General features: G+C 41.4%; 1 protein-coding gene across 1 annotated transcript in view; it reads left to right on the top strand.

Annotated features, from left to right (window-relative positions):
- The first annotated feature begins 9,802 nt into the window (after positions 1 to 9,802).
- MYBPC3 (myosin binding protein C3) overlaps positions 9,803 to 10,288 on the top strand; it is a 58,834-nt gene continuing 58,348 nt past the window's right edge. Inside the window, exon 1 of the mRNA XM_071745069.1 lies at positions 9,803 to 9,940. Coding sequence (XP_071601170.1) covers positions 9,916 to 9,940 — 25 coding nt within the window. The 5' untranslated portion in view covers positions 9,803 to 9,915. The remainder of the gene's footprint in view (positions 9,941 to 10,288) is intronic.

Below are 10,288 nucleotides of genomic sequence, written 5' to 3'. Positions count from 1 at the left end.
TTTCCTCTTGCAGGAGAACTGTGATGACTGAAAAGAGCCAACTGGTGAGCTAACTGTGGAGATGTTTATGATATCACTATAAAACATTTCAAGCTTGTAAAGAAAAAGAAAAAACTTTTTAGATCTCAGAGACCTAGTTTTCAGTTTTCCTAGCAAGTTTTGCATAGAAAACAATCAGATGCTGGAGTAATATTAAAAAATTAGAATAAACATCCACACAGGAAGAACAATAACCTTTAAATGACTGATCTGAGCACTGCATTACTATAAAATATTATTTTAGAGCAGCTACTTCTACCTGAATTGAAGAATTTGCATTTTACACTGGTTTTGGCTGCAAGTAACATGAAAATAGAAGAATCTGAGGAAAAATATTTCTGGGTACACTATTATTTATAATTAAAACATTTTTTTAAAATACTATTGAATATACTTTAACAAGCAGGCTTAAAATTTCTTTATTTCCAAAGTTGAAATCTTTTTCTCTTCCTCTTATTAATGCTTTGAAATATTGTTTCTAAAAATATTCAGCCCCCATCTGTTTCTGGTCAGGTTTTTTGGCTGTGGCATAAAGAGACAAAATAATAATGTGCTGCAGCTGTGAAGAAGACCAAATGATGGTGTTTCTCTGAGCACTACAGTTTGTGTCTCATACAATCCAACTGGTCTGGGCAGCAGGCTCTCATCAAGCTAAATTATTGCCATTCAGTTGCACATTCAAACAGAAGCTCTTTGGCTGTTTTAGAGAAAGATACCAAAAATCAATGTGACAACATCACTGGTTCAGGAAAATTACAGAGAAGCAAACATTCTGCTTTCTCTGAAAGTGGCCAAGTAGCAGACATGCTGCAAAAACCTAGGCTAAGCCATTAGCTAGAGAGATGTCCCATCATTAGCTCAAGTTTTTTTGGAACATTGTGCAGCCCACATTGTGCTGTTAGAGACCATCAATCCTCTTTCAAACAAGCATTCATACTACAGCTGGATATTCAACTTACAGATGACCTTTCCATCCTGTTTAAAAAACCAAACCAAACCAAACACAACACCTTTATTAAAGGCTGAGTGATTCCTAATCAGTTATTGTGGAAAAATGTTATTCAGAAAACTATTGCTGTACTAAATCCAAAAGAGTGAACTTCCTATAATACCTTAGCTTCCCTGCAGCCAAACACTTCAGGTGTAGAAGGCAGAAAAACTTCATGAGCTGTAGAGAGGGATGATCTGCTTATAATAAATTTATAAAGACAGAATATAATTTGTAATTCTACCCAAAGAGGGTCTTAGACATTTCTAGGTGAGCAGCTACTCACCTACATCAGACAGAACTACAGGTAAAGGTGCTACCATTTTCTGTTGCCTGACAGTCTACATTTATAAAAACCCCCATACTTTCTCATATTTACATAGATATCCTAGTATATTTACCATTTTTAAAATCTCCTCCTTCCACAGATTTTATCTCCAGAGTCTGATTTTGAGATCCACACACTGCCAGAGTCTTATAGTCTGTGTTTGTCTCGATTTTCAGAGTTTATTTTTTGTCTCAACAAAGCTTTGTTGTAATTTGAACTTTGCCAGGCTTTTTTTTTCCTCAGTAAACCTTCTGCCTCAGTTTACTTTTTTATTTGTTTCCCTTAAGCTCTTATTTTTTCTTCCATTTCTTGATACATTTTTCTCCCTCATCCCAATATCTGCACAAGAAGAATCACTTCATAATCATCAAACTTAACTAAAACTATGATGCCAACTTCATAACAAGTACAGACCTCACGTGACAGTTCAGTTTTTTACCCTTTTTTGCTCTGATTTTGCCTATACTGTAACTGCACACTGTAAATTCATAGAAGAGACTTTCTCACTGATGACAATACAATAAATATATTTTCTTTGACAAAGCCCAGAACAGCATCTTTCCCAAAGGAATCCCACTTTTGTGTGTTTAAGAGGTATGGATTACAGGTAGATTGTGATGACACAGACTGCCATGCTCTGTGGGTACCAATTCCAAGAATTTGCAATTATTTCTAATTTATTTTGCCTGTTAACTTGCTATCTCACCACCTTTCCTTCTTCTAAGCAACACTCAAAACAAATTTACATGATATTGGCTACCCAAATAACTAAAACACTAAAAATGTAAAGCTTGCCATTAACAAAACTAGTGTAATGAATCCCCTAACCCTGTATTACAGTCAGGTAGACAAAGAGCTGTGCTCTTTGAAGCAACTGGAACACAGCTAAAACTTCACCTAGGTCCATCTTTCCTCTCTAACAAGTTTACATGGTGTAATTCAATTGAGCCTGTGGTGTTAGGGAGGTCTGTGTATAACCAAAGCCACCCGAGCCCTATTCCAAGGGCTTGGGAACATGAACTTCCCCCAAAGAGTGTGCAAACAGCACTGGACTGCAGATACTCTTTGTGGTTCTCACTCTCATAACTCCTTTGTTTCTCCTTTAGCCCTTTATTTCTCCCACAGCACTTCCCATCACCCCACAGAATCACATTGTAATTTAGGCTGGAAGGAACCTCTGGAAGTCACCTCATCCAAAACCCTGCTCAAAGCAGGCCCATTAAATCAGGTTTCCTGGGGCAACTTTCTATCCATTCTCTATTTCTTTCCATTTTCTCCACTCACACAGGCACATCCCCCACTCCTCACACCTCCAGGTCCCCCCAGTGTTACTTTTTCCTATTAGGGAGTCAAAGCAGTACGTGAGAACGAGCAGAGCAGCCTATGGACAGGAGGAGAATGAGGATGTGGTAGAGCAGATAAGGTTTAGCAGGAGGTGGTAGAGGAGAAGGAAGGGTGGGAGGAGGTGTCGGGGAGACCAAGGTTATGCAAAGGATTGGGGAAGCGGGTTTGTGGTAGGAAGGAATGCAGTTTCTGTGCTTTCAGGGCTACCTCCCAGCTCTTGTTTTCACTCCCCAGCAGCAGATCAGCAGTGCTCTGCTCAGAAGCCCTTTGACCACTTGTGCAGAATGCTCCAATGCCTCTGCCTATGCAAAGTAACCAATGTTTGGGTGCTGAGCTGGGCATTTGCCTATACAAACAAATTTGGGGTTCTTTCAGATTTAACTAAGTAATTTTCTAAGTTTTGAGTGTTTGCTTTTAGAAACATCGTTCTGGAATTCACCTTTAGACATTTTCTCTATCACTTTTTCCCACCCACCAACAACTGTGTTCCTTTCTCAGCCAGTCCCAGCTATACACCTCCACTGCTTCATTCATTCATACACTCATTCAATCTCCACCTCTGGACTCAGCCATGAGATGCCTCTATATTTAATATATCCCAATTGCTTTATTCTCAATGTCAGCTTTCAACTTTTGCTTGGCTAGAGTTATTTCTTCCTCTCAGATCAAAATTTCTTCCATGTGCTTCCAGTCAGCTTCTCTTTATGTGACTGGTTCTCAGTTCCAATATATTTAATAGTTTTCCCATCCTACATCCTCTAACAGTTTCTATCTTGTCACCTACTTGTCACTTCTTGTCTATCTTGTCACTACTTGCCTATCTTCTATCTTGTCACCTACTGACTCCCAGTTCTCTTCCCTCACACCTATTTGTACCCCAGCTCCCCATTCAATGTTCTTGTCCTTTGAGCATCTATTTCAAAGCCCTCCCACAACCTCTAGTCTTAATTTTCTCCTCCCAGCCCACACTCTTCACATATTTTTATTTCCTTGTCCCAGTCTACTTGGTGTGTTCCCTTCTCTCTCTGAATGAGGGAGGTGGGCTTTGGAAAACAGGATGTACCTGCTGTTTGTTCTTCCTTCAAGTGTGTGGACTCAGCCCAAGCCCCACAGTAGCTGCGGAGAAAATTTTGCTGACCTCCATGCTGGGCCAAACTGACCCAGTGAAAACTTCAGCAGAGGGTAAAATCTGGAAAATTCCCACTGAGCATACGTAGACTGCACTTTTTCTGCAGTCTAGAAGCTGGAGCAACATTGGTTATCATGATGCCAGCTGAAAGCACATCCCTGAAATGAAAGCAAGTTAACTGCCAAGCGCCCAGAAAGATACCAAATATGGGGTGTAAAGCAGAGGATACAAAATGGTTGTACAGAGGGAAACTCAAATGAGCAGCATCAGCATTACTAGGACCCCATAAACCCATGTAAACCCAAGCTGTGCCAGTGAAGACAAATGCCTTGGCAGCATATATGCCAGAGCTCTATGCCTGGGTTCTCAGGGAATGCCTCCTGCTGGGCCCATGCTCTGCTCTGAGCCAGCTCTGCTCTCCCACCACTCAGCACCAGGAAGCATGCAAGCCTGGAACTAAGAGTTAATTACACTACCTTGTCCTCAGAAACTCCTGAATCATGGAGGAGGTGATATTGACACAGAAGAAAACTAAAAAGCGGAGAGACAAATGAGTGGAGACAGAGACAAGAAATCAAATGGCATGACAAAGTAAAAGAAAAAAAACCACCAAGGTAGAAAAGTAATACAGAGATTTTCCACCTGGGCACCAGCTACATCTGGACAAAGTCCTTTAATAGGAACTTGGACAGTCTTATTAGAAGGAGTTGCTGATAATGGTATCTATAAATAATAAATCCTGTGGTTTGGCTGCAGAAGGCTGCAGCTCTCTAGGATTTGAAAGATACATCACCAGCCTGTCACTGCAGGCCACACTGTCCTGTCCTTTTTGAGCCTGACTTTGAACTACATAATGAAAGCCACTGTCTCAGGCAGAGAATAAAAATTTCAGACTTGCAAGGTAATTACTCTGACAAAGGACATCCTTTCCCCTCTCATTCCCTTTTTTAGCAAAGCCTCAGAGACATTTATTCCGTGTTGCTTCACTGTGCACATCAGTTTCATTTGAATATAGGATGAAAGAACAAATATTTTCTTAAAAATCATCCAGGGTTGCACTGGACTTGTAAGTAGTTAATTCAATCCACTGCACATCTATTTTGGGCCCATGTAGCCATCACTAGCAAATATTTCATTTACATAGCAGTTTTATTGTTAAAGGTAGCAGAATAAATAAATAAATAAATGAAATGTAGAAAATGCTAGAAAATAAAAAATTACCATCACAACAATGCTGCCACCTGGTAACCAGAAGTGTAATAGCAGAGAAATAAATTGATTTTGCTCAGTGTTGAATGTTGAATGCAGACTCTTTTATATAACACTGGAAATTACAAGAGCTGCAAAGTTAAAACTGGAACAGGAACATTTCCCTTCATCAGATGAAATCATTCTCGTGGCTCTGTTTCACTGTGGGGAAGACATAACTCATACCCTCCACTGATTGAACTTCATTCTGACTCCTGGAAAGTATCTATGGAGAATAACAGCTTAAGGCGCTGACTCACCACAGTACTTGAATTAAATCTTCCCAAATTTGAGCACAGAAACATTCAGAATTAAGTAACTCCATGCTTAAAGTTACTCATGTCCTCCAGCAGCTTGCTGAATTAAACCTATAGCACTAAATGTTTACAGGAAGAATCAAGTCATCATAGAATCATAGAATCAGCTGGGTTGGAAGGGACCTCTGAGATCATCAAGTCCAACCCTTGATCCACTCCCGCTGCAGTTCCCAGCCCATGGCACTGAGTGCCACATCCAGGCTCTTTTGAAATATCTCCAGGGATGGAGAATCCACCCCTTCCCTGGGCAGCCCATTCCAATGTCTGATCACCCTCTCCATAAAGAAATTCTTTCTAATGTCCAACCTAAACCTCCCCTGGCACAACTTGAGACCTCTTGTGCCCTCTTGTCTTGCTGAGAGTTGCCTGGGAGAAGAGCCCAACCCCCCCCTGGCTCCAACCTCCTTTCAGGGAGTTGGAGAGAGTGATGAGGTCTCCCCTGAGCCTCCTCTTCTCCAGCCTCAACACCCCCAGCTCCCTCAGCCCTTCCTCACAGGACTTGTGCTGGATCCCTTCACAGCCTCCTTGCTCTTCTCTGGACCTGCTCCAGCACCTCAATCTCCTTCCTGAGCTGAGGGGCCCAGAACTGGACACAGGACTCAAGCTGTGGCCTCCCCAGGGCTGAGCACAGGGGCAGAATCCCTTCCCTGGACCTGCTGGCCACGCTGTTCCTGAGCCAGCCCAGGATGCCATTGGCCTTCTTGGCCACCTGGGCACACTGTTGGCTCATGTTCAGCTTCCTGGCAATCCAGACTCCCAGGTCCCTTTCTGCCACTCTGTGCCCAGCCTGGAGCTCCCCATGGGGTTGTTGTGTTGAACCTCATCCCCTTGGAATCAGCCCAACTCTCCAGTCTGTCCAGGTCCCTCTGCAGAGCCCTCCTGCCTTCCAGCTGATCCACACTCCCCCCCAGCTTGGTGTCATCTGCAAATTTGCTGATGAGGGACTCATTCCCCTCATTGAAATCATCAATAAAGATATTGAACAGAACTGGGAAGTCTAGAGTGAGAAAGATATGGAATTGATCTAATGAAATCCTGAGAAAAGAGATCCAAAGAAAATAAGTTGTCAGGTGTCATCATAGTGGAAAATCCATTCCTGAAAAGGAAAATGCTACAACCACATGTAATATGGAATATTTATGTAAACAGGAAAAAACCAAACCAAACCAAAACATAAATGTTGGGACACAAGAAACATGTTGGGAAAAAGTTCTCAGGCACTTGCGAGAGCCCATAGCTGTTCAAGTCTAAACAAGTTTGCTGAGTATATGTGGTCAATAGCCAGGAGAGAGTGCAGAACAGAATAAACTTCTTGACATGATCCCAGCCAGCATCACTGGAAGGAACACCTACACACTGTACTCCCTACATTAATAAAGAAATGCAGAGTAATTGCCTGGCTATTCGTTCTAATAGACAGTGGGAATGCTTCACCATCCTATGATATATTTTTAGGACTCTATTAGATTTCTTAGAGTAGCATAAACTTTCAAATTCCCTAGGAAATAATGGCTCCCAGGCCATTACTGAGCTACTGCCCTCAAACAATCTACCCTCTGAATTCAGCCTTACAAATGTCTGTATCTCCTTTGAATGACAACAGGGTTTATAGTATCCCATAAATTTGCAGAGAAACAAACACAATTATTCTGCAAGCCATGTGTGGCAGGATGAGCTCCCTCTTTGCTCTGGAGAAAGCAGGGCCCTTTCATCACCAAAGATGGAAATCATCTCTTACAGACTCACTGTCATCAGACACATGCCCAACAATTTTACAGGCAAATACCTGACTATAAGAGAACTGCAAACAAAAGAAAATCCTTCCATTTGTAATGTCAGGTTTTAAAGTGGCTTAATGTAGATTTACACAGCTGTATTTTTTGTCCTAAAAACCTGGAGGTGCTGTGACAAAAGTATAGGAAACAACCAACATGCATCCACTCAATGGCAATTTCTATTTCCCCAGAACAAGAGGCTGTTCAAATTAAAAGACAGAAAATTGGGGACCAGTAATAGAACTCCTGGATTTACAATGCATATTTCAATACTGGAATCACTACTGTTGGGAAGTACTGAGCCCAAGGACTTGATGTAATTTTAGAAAGAAATTAGTACTTAGAGTTCCAAGAACTTAGAAGAAATATTTCAGATGTACTTAAGCCAATATCTATTTGCATTCAGAATGAGTTCTGGGTTAGATATTCATCATCCCACATGTCACTCTTCCTGTGTTCTCAGTTCTTGCTGTGAAGCACCTCCTACTGGATGCTCCCAGCACAAATGCAGCTTGGATTATATGATAAATAGTGCAGTCCTGCATTTTAGAGAGGTTTTGTGTAAGTGTGTATCCCCTTCAACCCATACAAATGGCTCCACTTACTTTCCACATTTTAGTAAATGGTAATAAAGTCTTATGGTGCTAACAGTAAAAAAAAAATCAGAACTGTATAATCTCAAATCCAAGTCTAACATCACATGTCAGCACACTATCTATTCTATCAAATAAAGACCCTCAGAACATGACATATAGGCTACCAGTAAAATCAATTATTTGCTCATAGGAGTTCCGATCTGAGACTCTCAAACCAGGACAAGAAGCGAGGGAGAAAAGATGAAGGTGCAGAACTAAATTCTCTAGGCAAAATGATTCCTGAGGAAGATTCATATATTCTGATGGCAATTACAAGAAGTTCATGTTTTAATACTGTAGAAGTGACTTCTAGTCAGCTGATTTTTTTTGTAAACATTAATTCATGGACACATAGTAGAGAAGCAACTAAGTTGAGAAGTGTAGCTTTCCTCTCAGTCCACCTCTGGAGAATCAGCATAGGCCTTTCTACTGTCTCCATGTCAGCCCGTGGTAGCTCTGTCTCCTGTGGCCTTGCTTGTCTAAGGTTGCAGGGAGACAACTCTCTTCCCAGCAGGGACCTGGATGCAGTTCCAGCAGCGTGTTGGGGATCAGCACTGTCAAGAAAGGGAGTTAATGGCAGCTCCCTACTCGGGAGAAGCACTTGAGAAAGGAATAACCACCTTCAGCAGGCAGATTTCTCATGCTGTGGGACCAAAGCCCTTTGAAAAAGCTCAAGCTAAATAAATAGCTGAGATTCTGACTCCCCGTGAAATGCCTCAGGCAGAGGGTAGTAGGGCAAGAACATATCATACTCATTTGTCCTACACTAGAAAAAGATTCATGGACAATGTACATAGGTGACATCCTGTCCTTCTTCCTCACACAGATGTGACACCCTGCCTCAGGGCAAGTATTTGACCCAAAATGAGGAAGGGGAGCAGCAGTCACTCTTGCATCTTCACATTTGTCCTTTCAGTCTGCCCAGAGAGTCAGAGGTGAAAGACACAAAGCCCAGTGCCCCATGTGCTGTGTGCACACTTGTTCTGAGCTCTCTGCCAAAAGCAGAAATCCTTCAGACCAAGGTTTTTACAGGCTAGTAAAACTGTAGAAAACAAAACCCACTTTTAAAAAAAATACTGTTTCAATACTAGTGGTAGCTAAAATGTGCTCAGTGCTTGGCCTACAGAGTTTCTCTGATAAAGCTCAAAAGGAGACAGAAAAAAGTGAGAGGAAATAGATAAACCACCAAGTCAACAGAGGCATGATTGTCCAGTCATTATTTTGACATATGCAAAAGGTATGAACAAAGAAGAAGTAATGACTGGAGTATGAAACAGCAATACTAGAGCACTTTTCCAGTGAGATATGCCCCAGATCTTCCTATATGATTAAATAAAATTAAAACTTATAGAGGAATCAAATAGAACCTTGGAACTATTTTTAAAAGGTAATTAAGATTAAAAAAAAAAAATACATGTGGGTGGATGGGGAGGGAGAACTATTAAGTAGTGTCATACTTTATAGTTGTGTCTGCCAATGTCAGTGATGTGTCTCTCTGAAAAAGAGAGTTATTTCCTGAAGATTCACATTTATTTCTAAAGAGTTTTCAGTAGGAAAAAAAAAAGAAAAAAAAAAGAAACAAGAAAAAAACAATATGAGGGGATGTTCAGTTGTGATTCCATTATAACAACAGCAAAGACTGAAATGGGTGGCAAGAATGCAAGCAGATACATATTTAGAGTGAGTGCAGAACCAGCATGTGAGCATTCAGCTCTCAATGCTGAATGCTGTTTGCTCAATGTGCTATAAACACAAAAGTGCAGGAATTCTTAATGCAATACTCACAGAGGCTGGAAAATGTACTCTACACATGTACAACATCAGATTGTGCTACCAGCAGATCTGTGGTAACCACTCTTGAGTGGCTGGAGCTCCCTGGCTCCTGGAACTTGGCTATATTTATCCCAGCTGATGTAGCCTGTCAAGTGTGCCCTGCTGTTGATAAGGTGCCATAGTTGACAACAGTGGGAGATCAAGGGGGAGGAGCAGGATGGGGGCTTCCACCCACACTTTGTTTAGGGGGTCTCAAAAGCCCTGCAGCCTCAGTTCTGTTTAGCTCAGCTCCTGCTTTCCAGCTAGAACTGGGAGCTTCGACAGAAACAAAAAGTGAAGATGCCAGAGCCTGTAAAGAAAACAGGTAAGGATCTTTACTGACAGACAAGAGCTAGGAAGAGCTTGGCAGAAAAAATGGGAGTAGCTTTTGTACACTAGAAAAATGCCTCAGTGGAAAAAGAACAACAGAGAGGAAAAAGAGATGGTATTTTATGAAGTTATATTTATAAGAGATTTTGAGTGATCTTGCAGAGCAATCTGCAGTTAGCCCAGCAAACCTCAGCCTCAGAATTTTCTCAATAGACTTTGTGTGGGGAAATCATAGAGATGACTTATGCTTAATTCTCATATTCTTTTAATTTCTTTTTTGCTTTCCCAGTCTTTAGGACTCTAAAAAAAGCTTGAAGTCTCTCCCCTGGGCAGCTAGGCAGTA

Source organism: Heliangelus exortis, chromosome 5 (assembly GCF_036169615.1).
Source record: "Heliangelus exortis chromosome 5, bHelExo1.hap1, whole genome shotgun sequence".
Classification (NCBI taxonomy): Eukaryota; Metazoa; Chordata; class Aves; order Apodiformes; family Trochilidae; genus Heliangelus; species Heliangelus exortis.
This window is presented reverse-complemented; position numbering and strand designations above follow the sequence as displayed.